The sequence below is a fragment of the Aedes aegypti genome, chromosome 1 (genome assembly GCF_002204515.2).
Source record: "Aedes aegypti strain LVP_AGWG chromosome 1, AaegL5.0 Primary Assembly, whole genome shotgun sequence".
NCBI classification, from domain to species: Eukaryota; Metazoa; Arthropoda; class Insecta; order Diptera; family Culicidae; genus Aedes; species Aedes aegypti.
The window spans coordinates 88,503,521-88,523,158 of NC_035107.1; the positions used below are offsets into that span (position 1 = coordinate 88,503,521).

At 38.5% G+C, this 19,638-nt stretch overlaps 1 protein-coding gene across 2 annotated transcripts in view; it reads right to left on the minus strand.

The window, feature by feature from the left end:
* The window catches only part of LOC5578880 (synaptic vesicle glycoprotein 2C), a 45,463-nt gene extending 34,856 nt beyond the window's left edge, over nt 1-10,607 (minus strand). The window contains exons 1-5 of one of the 2 annotated variants that reach the window (XM_021841819.1): nt 10,162-10,607; nt 7,933-8,392; nt 7,505-7,868; nt 7,149-7,447; nt 6,939-7,081 (exon numbers count right to left, since the gene is read on the minus strand). In XM_021841819.1, the coding sequence (XP_021697511.1) occupies nt 6,939-7,081; nt 7,149-7,447; nt 7,505-7,868; nt 7,933-8,392; nt 10,162-10,237 (1,342 nt within the window). In that variant the 5' untranslated portion in view covers nt 10,238-10,607. The remainder of the gene's footprint in view (nt 1-6,938; nt 7,082-7,148; nt 7,448-7,504; nt 7,869-7,932; nt 8,393-10,161) is intronic. The other variant, XM_001664039.2, reaches the window with a different exon arrangement.
* Nucleotides 10,608-19,638: the final 9,031 nt, after the last annotated feature.

The window sequence follows — 19,638 nt, forward strand, 5'->3', positions numbered from 1 at the left end:
TTTATTCGGATAATTACGGTCTGGAGAGCACCGCGGTAAACGTTATGGAAAATTGAACGGAGTCGAAGCTGAAGATTTTCACTGCGTGCGGGGGAAATTTTTCGAACCAAACGCGCAGGTGAGAAGAGGCGCACCGATAATGGAATTAACGTCGAATGATCAATGTTACAGATACAGGCAGTAGTGTATGCTGTATAGCGCTTAGCCTCGGTGGCCTTGTTAAGGTTGAGCTGAGCCGGGTTTGGTGTGAATGAAAGTGCAAACGCCAATAATGACCCATCATCGGGTATACAACACTAAGCTGCCGGAAGAACTGGGAAAAACTACGGAGTTGATTGTTGTGCTGCATACAAATTTTATGAGACTTATTTTCACTCCAATTTTTATATTTGGATGGCTTTCACGGTGGACCATCTGAATTGATTATTTTGTACTGATTGGCTATGACACCATAAAAGTGAAAACTAGTGAGACGGAAGCTTGATTGAGGTGGAAAATGGTCGGGAAAATCAGATAGCGGAGCAGAACTTAGTGTTGAAGACTAGTCCGCTAAAGGGATTGGCAGCACCCCTTCAGAATTCAATGAAACATTCTGGGTATGAAGACTATGTAAAACTAAGATACTTTACATACTTCATTTTTCAAAATCGATCTAGACTAACATTTGGGGATTTTTTTTTTATTATCGGACAATTTGGGCCGGAGGTTCTCCGATTTGCATGAAATTTTCACCAGAGGTAGAGCTCGTGGATACATGACTAAAAGTGAAATTCAAAAATTTATAGTGGCCTATTTTCCCGGAAAACTCTAGATGAATTTTCACGATTTCTCTATATACAGGGGATAGGCAAAATGATTGAGATAGGCAAAATTTTGCCCAAATTCAAATGCTAATAACTTTATGAAAAATGGATGAAATTGGATGCATCTGGAAGCAGTCGACGGCAAATTTGGTCCAGTTTTAGAAACTTCCTTGGTCATGCATATTGGCCACTGGACACCGGAGATGTTCCGGATTTTCTGAGGTCATGTCCATATGTCATTTTTTCTGTCGCTTGTATTTTTGTGCGGTGTAAAGTTAGATAGATGTTTGCAATTTTCCTAGAAACTAGAACTAATAGGAAGTTGAATGCCACCGGACGCATTAAGATTGGTTGGAAATCTTCAGAAATATGACCGTTTCCGTAAAACTGGTTCCGGAAAGCATGGTCAGTCATGTTTGTATTTCCAATCATGTAAATATTATCCGGAGCTATATCCAAGCGGACACCAACCTTAAAAATGATGTTTCCTGCAGCGTATTCAGAACCATTAGATGCACAGACCACTCTATAGAACGTTCCAGGTGCCCTGGGGGAAGTGGTCAATTAGGAACATATCCGGAACCATATCAATATGGGCATCAAACTTCATTATTTTCAAAGGTTATGCTTTCCAAAGCATTTCCAGCATCACCGGCTGCCATAACCACTTTATAGTAGGTTCCAGGTGCCCCGGGGGATGTGGCCAACTTTTGTTCTACGATGCATAGTTCAGGAGATATGAATTTTCAAAGTTTGAGGTACAGGGGATAGGCAAAATGATTGAGATAGGCAAAATTTTGCTCAAATTCAAATGCTTATAACTTTATGAAATATGAATGAAATTGGATGCATCTGGAAGCAGTCGACGGCAAATTTGGTCCAGTTTTAGGAACTTTCTGGGCCATGCATATTGGCCACTGGACACCGGAGATGTTCCAGATTTTCTGAGGTCATGTCCAAATGTCATTTTTTCTGTCGCTTGTATTTTTGTGCGGTGTAAAGTTAGATAGATGTTTGCAATTTTCCTAGAAACTAGAACTAATAGGAAGTTGAATGCCACCGGACGCATTAAGATTGGTTGGAAATCTTCAGAAATATGACCACTTTGGCGTCTATGGACGTTTTTTAGTGAAATCGAAAGGAAATTTTCTCAGCAATCTATTAAAAATACAAAAAGAAAAACATTTCTCGGAAAATTTTTCACCATGGAGAAAATTGTCGGAAAAAATGCGAAAAAACTATCGTCTGTATCATGAAAAATTTTCAAAAAAATATGTTTTGTTTCATCAATCCATACTCTAACTTTCGTCCATAGACGCCAAAGTGGTATCTTTTATCGTTTAGGCGACAGAACTAAAAAACCGATGACCACCCGCACGCTTCCCATAGAAAAATGTGTTCTATTGTGGGCCTCATAACCGTGCGCCAACGGCGGCAGTAATTTACACGCATTGTAAGTGTAACGCAGTAAACTATCCTTTCTTTTCCAGTCAGAAGAAGCTTTTCGTCAATCGGAGCACTCTCCTTTGGTCTGTTGGGTGTTTTGTATGTCCTTTATTCGTAACCATTACTATTGAGACCAACAGTCTTTAATTGAAAACGATCCTAACATTTAATAATATAGGTTATGGGAACTGACCCTCAGCAAGCATGGGAAAATTCACTCACTCACCCGAACGCCACCGATGAAAAATAGCAAAAAAGCTACTGCTATCGAACATTCAGTGATAGCTGAACCGTCCTAGGCGAAGTGTAGCATGAAAGCGTCGAAACCGATTGTGTAAAAGCGACAATCGGAAGGAACGCGAAGAGAAGTGAATACCAATACACTTGTATCTGCGAGGCACGAGTTAATGCACTTAGCATCCATTCGCCGAATACATTGAACTGACTGAGAGGATTCCTACTCACTGAATCATTCCGTGGTGTGGACTGCCAGTCAGTGAACGCACATTAGCACTCAAACCCGAATGCCATTCGAACGAAATCAGAATGTAAGCAATCATTCCTGGACAAACATTTCATTGGTAAACATTGGCTTTGCAAGCCGCTGTTGAACCCAATTGATCATTGAAGGTAATTTTTGCCAGTGCTCACCGCATCACAACAAAGGCGCCACTGTATATGGGATGTAACATTGTGACAGCATTGCTGTTCTGTCAAACACACAAGGCTACGGTGGCGCTATCTATGCTTGCCATAGCGGCCGTTTTGGTTATTTTAATGATCCATTCAACTCGATCACGCTCACCAATACCACTATCAGGAAGAGCTAACACCAATCTTTCTGATGGTGGTCATTATCCATGCTATTAATGTTTTTCAGTGACCAACACATAGTTTCAATCTATCTGCAACACTGTCAAAAATATCGTACGGATAAATTGTCATTTTATCTGCTTAATTTAAAGCTAAACTTAACGTATCAGTGATATCCATAGTCTATCGCCATCAATGCACTGGTGATGGATTAGACAGCATGATGTTGATGTGATATGGAATGATCCGATTTGTATCGCAGTCGGCCTGTACAAATCAGCAAATTTTAGGCATTGATAGTGACATCGAGCAACTCTGCAGCAACGTTTCTGAAAAAAGGCTCAAGACCTCTTGGGCCCTTTTCAAATGTTAGTCCTTTGTCCGAATTTTGGTATGGACCGATGCACGAGTTCACTAATTTGACGTTTGAGCGGTGCCGAATTCACTGGTTGCTATGGTAGCATATATAACACGGCACCGCTAAAACGTCAAATGATGAACTCATGCATTGGTCCATTGCATTCGGCTGATCAGATGCCATTTTTTGTTTCGCTTAGTGCTCGCCGGAGAAGCAGAATGGGCACTGGAAATTGAAACGTTTGGCTTGGTTAAAAAACGGCTTTCTCGCTCCCGACTGTGCGTGGAAGCGAGTGAGGGAAACATAATAACTGAGTGAGTGTTTCCCATGCTTGACCCTCAGTATCATATAGTTGCCAAGCAAAAAGGATATTTATGCATACATAAAGTGCTATCTGGGGGGTCCGTAGCCTTGAGGTTACGCTTTCGCTTCATAAGCGGAAGGTCATGGATTCAATTCCCAGCCCCTCAAAAAAAAAAAAAAAAAAAAAAAAAAATAACCCGTCCAGCCACCAGAAGACGCCGCACGGAGGACCGTGCATAGGGGAGTACATCCATCCTCCATCAGTATCAGATGGTGACTGAGACAAATTGACCCACTTCGCAGGCAGCTAGCCTCAAAACGACTCAAGAACACAGCAGAGCACTCTCCTACCTGCTCGGTGTGAGAGCAAAAGAGCAGAAGAGAGTAAAAGCAGATGTAAATATAGATTAGTTAAAAATAGAACTGTATCGGTAAGGAAGATACAGATAAAACTGATTCCGGCACAGTAGTGGCCACGAGCACGGAGTGCCTTAAAAAAAAATTATATATATATAAAGTGCTATTTGTAATTTTCTTGCTTTTTCCAAATTTTGTTCAATTTATCAAATAATTAGATAATTAACTAAAAGCGCACGAATAAATTTTTAATTTGATATAAATTCTGATTGTTCCTTGGAAAAATATAGAATAGTATTTGCATGTATATAATATCAATCAACTGTATAACACTCAGGGACGCTATCTATGGTTCCATTGATGGCTTCTGTGGAATATTCCACTGCCAGTCAGCTTGCAGCCTCTACAGTTGGCGCCAACCCAACAGCGCGCCAAACTGTATTGAGAAGCGTACGCGCGTAATGAATAATTATTGTATGTTTTGTCTGGCCGTATCGTGCGCCTATATAAGGCGCACCCATTGAATTTGTAAGAATGTAGTTTCTTTCGTTTCTCCACCGAGTAGGCATGCTGCCTCTCAGTGGTAATAAATCTGTTAAAGTGAAGTCGTTCGCTTGATTTGCCGTCCGTTGTATCGTAAAAGACACAATGTAGGAAAGACGTCCTGGCCGAAACAACAGATTAACAATATATTCATAAGATTTCAAAGAAAGTGGATCTTGAGATTTGATCCTTCAAACGTTACCATAATGATTGATTGTAACAAGAACTTCCCGTGCGGCTTTCATAGAGGCTGTTAGCTTTAATACCAAATAACGTTGCTGGTCAGTTGGGTGTTTTGTATACCCTTCATACAAAACACCCAACTGACCAATGGAGAATGGTCCGATTGACGAAAAGCTTCTTCTGACTGGAAAGGAAAGGATGGTTTACTGTGTTACACTTACAATGCCCGTAAATTACTGCCGCCGTTAGCGCACGGTTATGAGGCCCACAATAGAACACATTTTCTATGGGAAACGTGCGGGTGGTCATCGGTTTTTCAGTTCTGTCGCCTAAACGGTAAAAGATACCACTTTGGCGTCTATGGACGAAAGTTAGAGTATGGATTGATGAAACAAAACATATTTTTTTGAAAATTTTTCATGATACAGACGATAGTTTTTTCGCATTTTTTCCGACAATTTTCTCCATGGTGAAAAATTTTCCGAGAAATGTTTTTCTTTTTATATTTTTAATAGATTGCTGAGAAAATTTCCTTTCGATTTCATTAAAAAACTTTTGTTCTACGATGCATAGTTCAGGAGATATGAATTTTCAAAGTTTGAGGTATATAGAGAAATCGTGAAAATTCATCTAGAGTTTTCCGGGAAAATAGGCCACTAAAATTTTTTTGAATTTCACTTTTGGTCATGTATCCACGAGCTCTACCTCTGGTGAAAATTTCATGCAAATCGAAGAACCTCCGGCCCAAACCTGTCCGATAATTTAAAAAAATGCCCATTTGGAAAGGGTCAAAGTTTTTTTTTTACTTTTTTTATAAACCCGTATAGCTCGAAAACGGTAAGACCTACAAAAAAGTGTTGTATGGGGGACTGTCGTGAAATTTCCTGAAGTTTTAAAAAAATATTGAAAAAATAAAAAATAAATCTACACTGGAAAAACATGTTTCAAATCTTTAAAGTCGATTTAAAAAAAAAAACGGAAATTTCAGATTTTGATCATCCTTAAGCAAAAAGTTTCGTAATTAAATTTACTAAAAGTCGTCCATACATTGCAAATTGGGCATATTTTAGGGAAAAAAGTTTTTCTAACATTGAATTTTTTAAGTCCAAAATGTTTTTTTAATTTTATTTTTATTTCGCTTTAAACAGTCTAGCATGATTATATTTTCAAGTGATAAATGAGTTTTAATCACAAAATAGATTATATTTGTTTTATTGGGAGTAGTGAAAAGAAATAAAACGGAATTAACATGATATCGAGGAAGTTAAGCTTAACTTGCTTTCGAGTTTTGACATCTAATGATGATGGACCTTGAAGAATAATATAGGAAGCGTGCATTTATATTAGCATAAAATTTTGCTTTCACTACGTATCCATTGTAGGGTGCAGAGCTACTTGGGCACTTACATGAATTACTTTGACATGGGGGGTTTTTCTCGCATGGGGGGTTTGGCTGAAACTTTGCAATAAAAAACACTTCAATAGGACGCATATTGTGGCCAAGTATGAGCTCAGCAGCTTTCAAAAAAACCCACTGCCGAAGTGAATCAAAAGTGCCAAGAATAGGTTCCGGCTCTCTATATGTAATTTGTCGATTTAACACAATTTTAAACTATATGTAATATCTAATGTTCAGTAAATGTTGAAACTTATTCCCGGCGATAAGTCATTATTAAAAGTAAGAAGAAATAATTATTTCATTGGCTAGCATGAACAAATGATCACGTTCAGACTTCTCTAGAGTTCGTTCTTTGATATCGCTTACTTTCCTATCTCTTTTTGTTTCGGTGCAATTCCATCTGAATCGTTTAATGTTGTTTCTGAATTTGGAATATGCCAATGACTTGTTTATTGTCAGTCCAATTGAATTATTTTGATAACTCCGGTGGCACCACCCGGTCTGAATCCAGTTTTAAATATTTACGACGACATCTTATCGTCATAATAAAAGCTACCCCAGAGTCCCGAACAAATATTGTGCTCTTTGCTGTCTTGACAAGCATGCTATCGTGCGGGGATTACATGTAAACAGACGGAAGGTGTTCTTATCTTGATTAATTATCCGTAGCGCTAGTTGGAATACCCCAAGGATTTTGCAGCTTAAAATGAGAGACGAAAAACGTGATACTTACTCAGTAGCAATTTCTTCCCGACCAGGTTAATGACGGCTCCGTTCAAAATATAGCAAGCAAGGAACAAGATTCCCATTATTGTTGTGATCATAAAGATGGACGCGTCAATGCTAACAACACAACTGGCAACAGTTGGTGGAGAACTGAAATCAATGGGAAAATAATATTTAAAATGTATATCTGAAACTTCTCCTCAAATTTTTTACAAACCTTATGTGAGTCTTGTTGTTGTGAATGATCTCGACCACATCGCAGATTGTAAGTTTGGCATCCTTGAAGTTGACGTACGTGTTGAGAATATCTGGCATCCACATGAACAAACCCGAAGAGGCCATGAATAGGCCGAACATGAGGAAGGACGCCCGAACAGTGTTGCCAACTAGGGGCGGTCGGAAAAGTGGCACCGTCTGCTCCCACACGTAGCGTAGCCCTTGGTTGATCTCACGCTTCCGCTGTTCCACGAAGGCACTGTCGATCGCGTCCAGCGAGATCGATTTGATTGGAAACATCTGAGAAAATCAAATGTTATTTTATCAGTTTTTAAAGCAATTCATTATAGGGCTCACATAATCTGGGACACCTTTGTTCCACCGGTACATTTGACTTAGTACCTCTAGCACCTTTTCCTGTTCGCCGGAAGTCAGCAGAAATTTGCCGCTTTCCGGTAGACAGAGTATCCCGCAGATGATGAGGACACTCGTCAGTGAAGTCAACAACAGATAGAACCTCCACAATCCATAACGCATCCCAAGAGAGTCGCTGTAGAACTCGAAATGAGCATCTAGTGGAATGATGAAGTAGGCTATGAAGGGTAGATAGATCATTCCGAAGGCCATAAACATGGCTGCCCAGGAAATGACCTTGGCCCGAGTTTTGTCGGTGTGAAACTCAGCCAAGTAGGCGTAGGTGGTGGCCGCGTTGCCAGAAATGCTGAAATTGAACACATATTAGAAGATGTCGATTTACAGACCCACTGACAATTGTAAATACTTACAATACTCCCACCAGAAACCGCGTGATGATCAACATCCACACGTGCACCGAAAAGCTGGATAGAATCGAGAGCGCTAAACTAACACTGGTTGCCAGCAGAATAACCTTCCTTCGACCCCAGGTATCGGAGAGAAATCCCCAGAAGTGGGAACTGATCACCACTCCGCAGAACGCCGCTCCGTTGAGCATCCCTTTATCGGAGAAGGTCAACTGCAGGTCACATTCAGCTGCCGAGATGATGAAGCCCATATTTAGGGTTTCGTTGATGACACTCATCAAACAGAACCCGCAGACGAACAGCAGAAAGGTTTGGAACTTCCCATCGCCGATCAACTCCAACGCTTCATTGTAGCTGTATGAGTGGGGTTTGCCATTGCTGCAGCCGCTGTTCTCATTACTGGCATAATGCCGCAGTTGAATGTGATGAATTTCGATGGTTTGACTCTCGGAATTAGGAGTTTCTGAGGACGAGATGGTGAAAAGTTTATGTTATACAACTAAGGCTTGCTACAGTCAAACGACGGAGTTGGTGGTCTAATGGCTACCGCTTTTGCTTCATAAGCAGAAGGCCATGAGGTCAATCCCAGGCCCGTCTTTTTCCTGGAACTTTGTAGTTCTATCTTTCACTTGCTTCTACCTTCCACTCTTAATCTATCACACTTAAACTGCTCGTTTATGGCAACAGCTAAATTCAGAGACAGACAAGAAACCGTTTCCCTACGCTTCCATTCTTCCATCATTATAACACATACTAACCAAAAATCAAGCCACTCTGCCATAAAATTACCTTACCCCTATACCTTCCCGTAGGAACTGGCGTAGATGCAGGGGTATGCCCGGTCTACTGTGGGCCAGTTTTAAATGGAACATCAAATGCTCCCCCTTCCTCACATTGATCAGCATTCTGAAGTGGCCCGCGCTTAAAAATAGAAGATCACCAGTACGTAGGGTAACGGTCGTATTTTCGACCCCCTAAGGAAGTTATTTTACATTTTTGTCCCAATTAATTAATTGCACAGCGTAACCAAGTCAAATAACATATCAAAATGTAGAGAAAAACTTCCGCTACGAGATAAAAATGCCCATACGGGCATGTAGGATCCAAAAGGCGTCGAAAATAATTGAATTATGATGCACTGTTTTTCATTATTTTGGACACACCAATACATTTTGGACCCTCAAAGTATATATTTTGGACCCCTGGCAATTTTTTATCGTTTTGCGACAAAGTCCACGGCACTGGTTGTATAATATGCTTGCCCATAGTCTAATCAATCGATTGACAATGGAAAAGCGAGGAAATTCTACGCTTTTAGTTCAGAAATTAGAAAAAAGTTTTTGTTTACATTTGAAAAATTTCTGACGTCTTCAATTTTTGTGTGTAACGTGTTGTAACGGTTACATGGATGAACCGATTAAATTGAATTAATTTCAGATAAAATAAACAAATTTTCCATGCACAAACGCTTGATGCAAGTGCGGAATGGTCCTTTCTTTCCAAATGGCATGCGGATTATATTGGTCTTTCGATTTAAACTGGAAAATTTGCAGGAAAATGGCCCAGGGGGTCCAAAATATATAGAGGTCCAAAATATATTGGTTACCCTATACACTGATCTTCTTCTTCTTCTTCTTCTTTTTGGCATTACGTCCACACTGGGATAGAGCCTGCTTCTCAGCTTTCTTTGCCAAAGTTGTCATTTTCGCATTCGTATATTGTGTGGCAGGTACTCTATGCTCATGAAAGTCAAGGAAATTTTAATTTCGAAAAGATCGTGGACCGACAGGGAATCGAACCCAGCACGTTCAGCATGGCTTTGTTTCGTAGCCGCGGACTCTAACCACTCGGCTAAGGATGGCCCCTCAAAATTTCCTATAACTGAGTTTTTTTTTAAGAAAATTGGTACGTTTTATCTATTATTTTGAAAAGAACCAATTAGCGTTGTGCATTCGTCCATTAAGCGATGCACGAGTTTACTCATTTGACGTTTGAGCGGTGCCGAATTCACTAGTTTCCATGGTCACATAAATAACCCGGCACCGCTAAAACGTCAAAATAGTGAACTCGTGCATAGGTCCATAGTGGATTTTCACCCTTGACGAGTTCGCCTCTCAATATCTTAAGAATATACAGCCGAGATTAGCATTGAGATAAGTTGCTTGCCATTAATATGAACAGATGTTTTCTACAAACAGAATAACTCAGTAAACAAAAACAATGCAACCGAACCGTTGTTATCGTATGCTGCGTATCCACCACGCCAACACCACTTCCGGTATATTCCGATATTTACTTGCCACGGCATCCTGAAGTTCACTACTAGGGCGTTGATCTTCCATCCCGTTTGCTTTATACGAGGATCGCGCACCCTCTCACGCTGCTCTGCGAAGTCGATGAACCAACCAATCGATCGGTCGATCGATCGATCGTCCCTTTGTCTGTATCCCTCCCGTTAGACAGGGATGCAATCTCCGAAAAACAATATTATGATTCACCTCGTAACCGAGTTCACCGCAAAAGTTGAACACGCGCCGCGTTTGCTTACACTGTCGGCAGCGTCTGAGTCGGGACTCAGTCAGTTACCGTGGACGTCGTCCTAGCTGCAAATCTTCCGTAGAACTGATGTCGAGGTACTGCACCGGCGGAGACATCCGAATGGGAACACCCGCTTGCTCTTGGATTCTATAGGCTGCATCAGTGGTTCCCAACCTTTTTGAAGCTGCGAACCTCTTCGAAATATTCCGCAATACTTTATAAATGTTTGTTTTCGAAATCAAAATTTTTGGAAACGAAAGATTTGTTTTTATCACAACCAATGCAGTACAGTGCATTGCGTCTGATTATCTCAAATCTCAATACAGAGATGAGACCATTACAGAATTGATTGCAATGGTTCCATCCGCTAGAAATCTAGAAAGCTATTAGATTCAACAGATTAAACAGGTATGATTGGCTTGGCTCTTCGAATTACCATGTCTGAAGAAGAGTTCGTTGAAGATTTTTTTGAAAATCGTTACGTTTCTTACAAGATTTCAAAGATCCTCAAGTATCCCAAATAAGCCTTATTCAAATACCTTCGGCTAAGTGAGAGAGCGGATAATAATAAATAAGCAATTAAATTGACAAATATTAGAACTCATCAGATTTTCCATGTAGTTTTTATCAGAAATTTGATCAGATTTGGATATATATATTTCGACTGCCTCCTAAAAACTCCACATGAAAATACAACAAGTGAAAATTACATTTAGGGAACATAAGGAGAATTTATTAACAAAATCGCCGAGAAATCTGCGAACAGAGCCGTAGCATTGGATCATGGTGCCCTTGGCGTGTTTTTTTTATCGTACACACTTAACGAAAAAACTATCATAAAGAATTTCTGTTCAAAATTCTATCGACCATCTATAAGAATTAGTCATCAAAATCATCAAAAAGTATCATTACCATATTTTGCATATTATCTAACACTAAGAAACATTACTTTACTGTTAAGTGGAACCGCATGCAGAGCAAGACTCAAGCTGTGATGGTGGCTACCTACATACATACATTAACTAACATTAAGAAACGTTAGATAATTGGTTATTCTTGAATGTGTCTAATTTTTTTTAAAAGAAGTGGCTGATTATAATATATTTGAATTATACATTATATTATATTATGAGGTAATTAAGAATATTCTTGGCTGGAATTATAAGAAAATGATTGTACAAATGGCTAGACAAGAGAAGAAACCATTAAAAACTTTTGTCGTTAGTTCAGAGCAATTCTTTAAAAAGTTAAGTCGCTGTTAAGGTTCAAATTTGTTGTTGCTCAAAAAATTGCCAAAAATGAAGGATTTTTTTTTCTATAGGAAATTTTTAGCTTGCTCTCATCTAGATTTCCTCAAAACGTTTCATTATGAAATAGTATAATGGATTGGATTTGAATGGCACACTCAGGCATTAGACATTGAAGATTCACGTGATATGTAACAGAAATCTGCATAAATTTTTGTAAAATTATTAATCTTGAAAAAAACTATAAGAATTGTTTCAAACAAAAGTGAATTTTTGACTAGATAAAACGAAGAATTTCTTAAAAAATGTAGAAATACCACAAATACCTAGAGGTTATGTAAGAAACATAATAAGGATTCTATAGGAGTTGTTTTCAGAATTCTGAATATAGGTTTTTACTAGTGATCCTTTATATGAGAGATACGCGGAAGTAAAATGGAATTATTTGGCAACAGACCAACATTGCTGAGCTTGCTCGGCGTCGAGAATAATATTGTAACACGGACATGACTTCCTCATTGCTAAAAAGTGTATTTTGTTTCGTTATAAATCTTTGAGCTACAAACTAATGAACAGTAGAAAACATCAACAACTAAATATTGCATTGACAAAAACTTAAAAAAAGGGAAATATTTCATATTTTTGCTCTATGCAAAACAACTATAGGTATGTTCCGTTTTTGTCAAGTTCCGATTTTGTCATGCTCCGTTTTTGTCACGTTCCGATTTCTTCGACAAATTATTCCGTTTTTATCAACACAAAAATATTGAAAATTTTTATTTTTTTGAATGCTTAGAATATAGTCTAGAGACTTATTTTGAATCAAACCAAATTTTTTGTAATATCTCAGAGTTGAATTTTCGACATTATGTTAGTGTTGAACACATGTTTCGTAGGTGTCAAGTCCTATACCATTCAATGAGGGTTGCCTCCTAATCGGCCTCCTTCTATTCAAACAGAGTGTTCAAGCTTGACTAGAACTACTAGACAACTTTGACACATCCTTCAACAGTCGAGAGTTGTCCCGGCCACGTCCTAGCGACTGCTGGAGATTGCAAATAGGGATCGTCCATAAACCACGTGGTCATTTTTTCTATACACAATTTTTAATTTTGTATTGACTGTGGTTGTCTCTCCCCTCCCTCCATAAATGACCACGTTGTTTATGGACGACCCCTCAGTTGAATTAAGTACATATCTATATAAATAAAAATGGAATAGTGTTTGTATGTCACGAAATAGTTCAAGAACGGGGCAACGGATTTGGATGATTCTTTCTCCATTTTGTTCGTCAAGGGGTCCGAAGTGTTTGTGTGTATAAAAGCTCCAGGATGTTCACCGAGATAGTTGGAAAAACGAGAGTGAACGGAATTGACATTTTGTATGGGACGATTTTGTATGTACTAAATTCGTTACCCAAGTTTGACAGATTACAGTACTCTTTTCCAAGCACTTTGCTTTTGCTCAAGTTCCATAAATGATTGAGCAAGGAGGAGAGGACAAGAATCAGCAGAACATTGCAATCTATTGAAAATTTCTGAATAACAATTCAATAAGTTTACATCGAGAAAGGGGGCTGAAATGATTGAACATTTAAGAATCTGTTGATCTTGACGTTACCACACCACGCACGTTCTTATTCCTAATTTGTTGGAATCCTGATCTTCAAATAGACGCTCATCTCTTCACTTGGAAATCAAGAGATTTATAAAGAGTCTTGTGCAAACTGGCATCGGCTAATTCATGCATCTAATTTTATTGAAACTATTAATAAAACATTTTCCAACCAAAAAGGTCCAATGGTTTGGCAAGGATGCTTGTTGTTGAGTACAAAGTTTTCTCGACAAATGCAAACAAATGTACATGTGGAAAAGAAAGCTCTCAGTTGCTCGGTTAAGTGTTTAAAATAACACTTAACTGTGTAGAAAGCCTTCCCAGTTGGGATGTAAAGCTTTGAAGAAGAAGAGAAAGGATCAGAGAAAAAAGGAAATTGTTGAATTTTTCTTTACAACAAATAAAGATCACCTTACACACTTCCGCGTTCGTCATTTATACAAATATGACTAATCTCATAGTGCATAGTGCATTTATGTGATTATAGTTTTAATATTGCATAGCACATCTATTGACATTCTGATCAAAAGTAAGATTATAACTATTAAGGATTAATCACAAAATCATACTTATTGATTTGGGACTTAATCAAATTCTATTACGAATTTACACGAATGAACAATTGAAAGATTCCTCACAGCCTTCAAACGTCAATATTATGCATGTATTTGACGAAAGTGTACTCTCCTGTTGAAAGTGCCATTTTATATACAGATTTGTAAAATATTTTGTCTAAGAAAATTGTTCCCTTTTTTGTCACGGTTCGGTTTCTGTCAACTGAAAATCGCCGATCGTATTGATAAATACGGAACATACCTGTATTACCGTAATAATTTTAGGCGGATTACATTACTCCTCAAGAAAAGTACGAAACAAATATAATGCATGTTCGTTTGGCTCACACTTTGACAGCTCTCGCTGCTTGATTGGCTCACATTTTGACAGAAATGTCAGCTTCCGCGAATCTCTCTTATAAAGGACCATTAGTTTTTACCAGTGCTGGGAATGGTAATATCCCAAGTAGAACTGGTAGCATATACAATATTTTAGAAAAATAAAACAAATTACATTGCCGTTGCATTTAAGATAATTTGTAGCATGTCTTGTAGACGATTTTCACTTTTGGTTACTAGGCTATTACATTTTAACTTACGTTTTGTTTACATTACATGGGCGTTGCATTTTGTTTCGCATGTAACTTAGCCTAGAGCTGTCAAAATGAATAATTTACATTGAAGTTGAATTTGTGGTTGCAAAGAAACACATAACAAACTAGGTTACTTTTAGATTGCTAAGTCACTTGTGTGACTTAGCATGAAGTTGTATGTTTGGTTACCATGTGTCATAGGGGAAGAGGTGAAAAAATGAACAGGGTGGTAAAATGAACACCGACCTTGTTACGCATGAAAAACAAATTTCAATGAATTTATCAAGCACGGGAGATTAAGCGCATGAATTAGAGTGTTCTTATACGGATATAAATTAAAAGAATACGGATATAAAATAAAGTGAAAACTTCGAGAAAAACCAAGATTTTAGTAAACCACGTTAAAAAATTAGAACTGATGTAATTTTAGGCACGGAGGTGTTGAGGTTTTGCAATTATGTGAATATCGTAATGATATGATGTCCAATCCGAAAACTTTTGATCTGTTTTCAGGGGTTATAATCATTTATAGATGTATTTTCAGGACTGTGATAAAAATTTTCAAAACTGTTTGTTTTGCTCGTGTGTTTTACCACCAACATAAAATGGACATTTCCATCATATTTTAATGACGATAAAAATTTGTGAAAGTTAGCTATCTTTGTTTAAATTCGTGTTGCAACGTTTATTAACACCTCTATTTTTGATATTGTGTGATAGAACTAGTTATAATAAATAAACAAATTAATAAATGAAGGACAATTTCGCTAGTAGACATATCACAGAACATCGAGTTACATTTGTAATGTTCTCTTTACTATTTAAACACAGAGCAAACATATTTTTATTTTTTGTTGACATCTATTCCCTTGTGATAATATTGCTCATAGTGGGAGTTCATACCCGGAAGACAGCGAGATCTCTCTGTCTCTGGAAGTTGGTATTGAACTGTGGTGGTCGTGCATCATTTTTGTACTCGTTGGCAATTTGCAATAGAATTAATTACTGAATATTTTTGACGGGATATTTGAATCCTTGTAATGCAATTATGAAGTGGCATTATCCTATATGTGCATTCTTTATATGATAAACCATATCATGCATGGTGACTTGGATTGCTATATAGAGGGATTCTAAATAACGAAAAGTTTATTATTTTTAAAGCTAAGTGGTACTGGTAGATTTTTAAATATCGTGGATAAACATTCATAATATTATCGCATTTTCTCATGTGGGGGATAACAATACTTTTTCCGATAGAGAAATATTCTCTTGCGCATGTGTTAATGATTAGTTCATTTCGGTAAAGATGTTCATTCAATAAATTTCAAATTGTCGGTTGATTCCAGATCCTCCACTGACTTGGGCCTTAAACACAGTGAACACATTTTGGACGAGTAAATTTCAGTTTTGAACAGAAAATTTGCTGTTGAAGTTTTGATGATGACGATGACGGATCCTTGAAGGTTGAAATATTTGGGTCTTCTAGTCAATCCCGTAAATAATTGTATTTTGTTAAGCTTGATTACTTTTAGTCGACAACTTATCAATTGCTGTCTTCTTTGGTAAAATTTGTTATAGGATTCCAACTCCTACAGGGTTCACTTGTGCACTGTCGTAGTTTGTATTAGGGACGGTTCAAATATTACGTAACGCAACAGGGGGAGGGAGGGGGTCTTCCGTGGTGTTACGGTCCATACAAAAATTTTATACATTCCATACAAAAGCTGTTACGTGGGAGAGGGAGGGGGTCTTAAATTGTTAATATTTGCGTTACGTAATATTTGAATCATCCCACGTGCAAAACATACACGGAGAAATATTTTTACCTAATTTTTGAGTTTAATTTTCCCATCGGGTAGATGATGAAATAGGCTCAAATATGGCGATGGCACAAATCTCCCAAATGGCGGGGAACGTGCCTCTGGAGCCGGCCTTCTGATACCTGATACGTAATATTTGAATCATCCCACGTGCAAAACATACACAGAGAAATATTTTTACCTAATTTTTGAGTTTACTTTATCCAAAACTAAGTATATCGATTATAGTTTCAACCCAAAATCTCTCGGTTTTCTCTTTCTCCCACACGAATGTTGTCAAAAATAGAGAGAGCTGCATCTACCCAATGGGGGTACTTTGGCCCAATAAGCCAAATTTGGGTAAATGCAACTTTTCTTATGTTTGGGTCGAAAGAACTCAATTTCATGGGCTGTTTGGGCACGTCAGGAGTTAATCATCAATGTTAACTTCCTTTTCCCGATCAGCCTAGAGAGCCGTGTAGTGTCGGTAGCGGTTGTTTCAATTGGCTAAGAATTAACACTACGGACTGCCTGTTCCGGTGGTAAAAGTCCACCTAACAGGTGACCCCTAATTCATGTGGCTTTAAGCTTACCGTGCCTAAGAATGAATGGTTTGGGGGGGGTCTAAATAAAACCTAACCGCAAACGGGGCCTGTGGAGTACCAGGGCGCTCTCTACAGTATTATGCCCTTCCTGTGCTACCCGGAGCAATGGTGCAGGTGACCTTGTGTTTCTCCGAGATAATCGGCTGCCCTTCTTCAGTCTCAAGCCTAAGGCTAAATAAGGGTGGGATTATTAATACGTTGTAATTTAGTTTAAATTTTCACCTCTATGGTTTCGCATTATGCGTATTACACAGTGTAGTCTGTGCTTTTCACCTTTGGCGACTTTTAAGAGATACCGATCTGGTTTTTTCGCTGCTGGTCTTTTTCGTTCTGAGATTGCGAAAAGCTTAATCCTGCCTAGTTTGGGTAGTGGCTACGGTTAGGATAGCTTAGTTAAACCAATCTTCAACATAGAATATCAGCAACGATCAATCTTTGTAGACTCATGCAAATGGTACAGTTCATGTGGCGCAAGTTCAAAAAACTTACTTTCGTGAACTTTTTTCTAGGTAACCTTTTGGACCCAGTTTTTGCTATTTTCAAAAACATGGAATGGCAAACTCGCGTTCCATGCCTCGTGTCTGCGTGCTCGTTAATAAAGCAATCGTTGCTACACTCATTTCTGAGTTAACAACCAGAGATGTATGTGCTGTCAAAATTGATATTTCTGTTGGTGACCTCAATAGGAAATACGTCTTTCGTTTTGTGGTGTATTTACCACATGATGAACCATCCCCAATGGATGATTTCAAACGAGTTGTTGTTCACTGCCTATGAAAAGGTCTTCTGCTGATTGTGGGCAGTGATGTTGATACTCATCACATCATCTGGAGCAGCTCAAATATCAATTTGAGAAGCTCCAGTCTGATGGAATGCTTAAGTAGTTCAAATCTTGGATTACTTATTTCAGGGAATCGCCCAACCTTCATGGTATCTGCTAGAGAAGAAGTGTTAGACATAATGCTCTGCTTGAACAGAATCAGTCACGAGTTGACGAATTGGCATGTATCAGATGATGAATCATTATCTGATCATCGCTACATCTCTATATGAACATATGAATGTAAATTCGCAGACTTTGCATTTGTTATACTCCACAAACTGGGAATTGGTTGTGACCAAATTCTATGAATTCTCTCCGTCCATTGGAAATCCTAGTGATTTGAATGTTTCCACTTCCGGTGAATTAGGACACACTTGTCCTTGCTTCAAGTGAATCCCACAATTGCTTATCACTTTGTTCCTCACAACTCTCTTCGCGGGACGAGTTGACGTCTGGCTATTTGTAAAGGAATATGTAAGATAGTCAGGCTGCTTTTAAAGCTCTTGCTTCGGCCAACTCAAGGTCTAAGCTTGTTATCGCACGTCGAACTCAATTTGAGGAACTGAATTCAGTGAACTCTGTAAAACTTATATGGGTCCTTGCTATTCTTCCATTGCTGGGAATGAATTGGCTTATGAATTAGCTCGCATTATCACCTGATATATAACCCAATCTTCGCGTAATTGCGATTCCAATTACTTGGTTAACACTTATTAAGTGAAACTGATTTCAGAAACCTGAATCTTCAGGACATTCTGTTATTCTTAACCCGCTGTGGTAATAAGCTATAGGCTCTCTTTACGCTCATGCGTTTTGCAGTGTCCTTTTTAGGGCGCTGTTCGAACCCATTGTGGTATGGAGCTACATGCTCTCAATTCGCTTATGCGATTTTCCCTCTTCCAGGGAGGGACCCCACTCCTATTTCCTCCCATCTTTCCCTTCCCTTTCCTCTCCCATCGGGTAGATGATGAAATAGGCTCAAATATGGCGATGGCACAAATCTCCCAAATGGCGGGGAACGTGCCTCTGGAGCCGGCCTTCTGATACCTGATACGTAATATTTGAATCATCCCACGTGCAAAACATACACGGAGAAATATTTTTACCTAATTTTTGAGTTTACTTTATCCAAAACTAAGTATATCGATTATAGTTTCAACCCAAAATCTCTCGGTTTTCTCTTTCTCCCACACGAATGTTGTCAAAAATAGAGAGAGCTGCATCTACCCAATGGGGGTACTTTGGCCCAATAAGCCAAATTTGGGTAAATGCAACTTTTCTTATGTTTGGGTCGAAAGAACTCAATTTTGCGTTAAATCAACCCGAACTTGAGTATATTTTTCTAATGGAATTAAAGCCAAACTACCTTGGAAATTTAGCCAAAATTGAGTTATTGGACTCATCTACGGAATTGCGTTGAAACAACCCAAAATTGAGTTGAATTCCGTCTCCGTGTATGTTAAATTCGTCCTTAAAAAACGCATCGAAGGACCTAAACCTCAATCAACTTGTGGGGCAAAACACCCCCCCCCCCCTATTTTGTAACACCAAAACAGCTGTTGAATTCAAATTCTACCAAACGTAATGCCACACGGAAAAAAACATTTTACCTAATTTTTGAGTTGGTTTTACCCAAAATTAAGTATATCGAATATTCTCTCAACCCAAAATCTCTCGGTATTCTCTCTCTTCCCCACCAATGTTGTCAAAAATAGAGAGAGCTGCACCTACCCAATGGGGGTAGTTTGGCCCAATAAGCTAAATTAGGGTGAATGCATTATTCTCAAGCTTGGGTTGAATAAACTCAATTTTACGTTGAATCAAACCAAATTTAAGTAAATTTTTCTAATGCCTTTGAAGGAAAAGTACCTAACGAAGACCTTGGAAATTTAGTCAAATTTGGGTTATTGAGTCAACTACGGTTTGCGTTGAA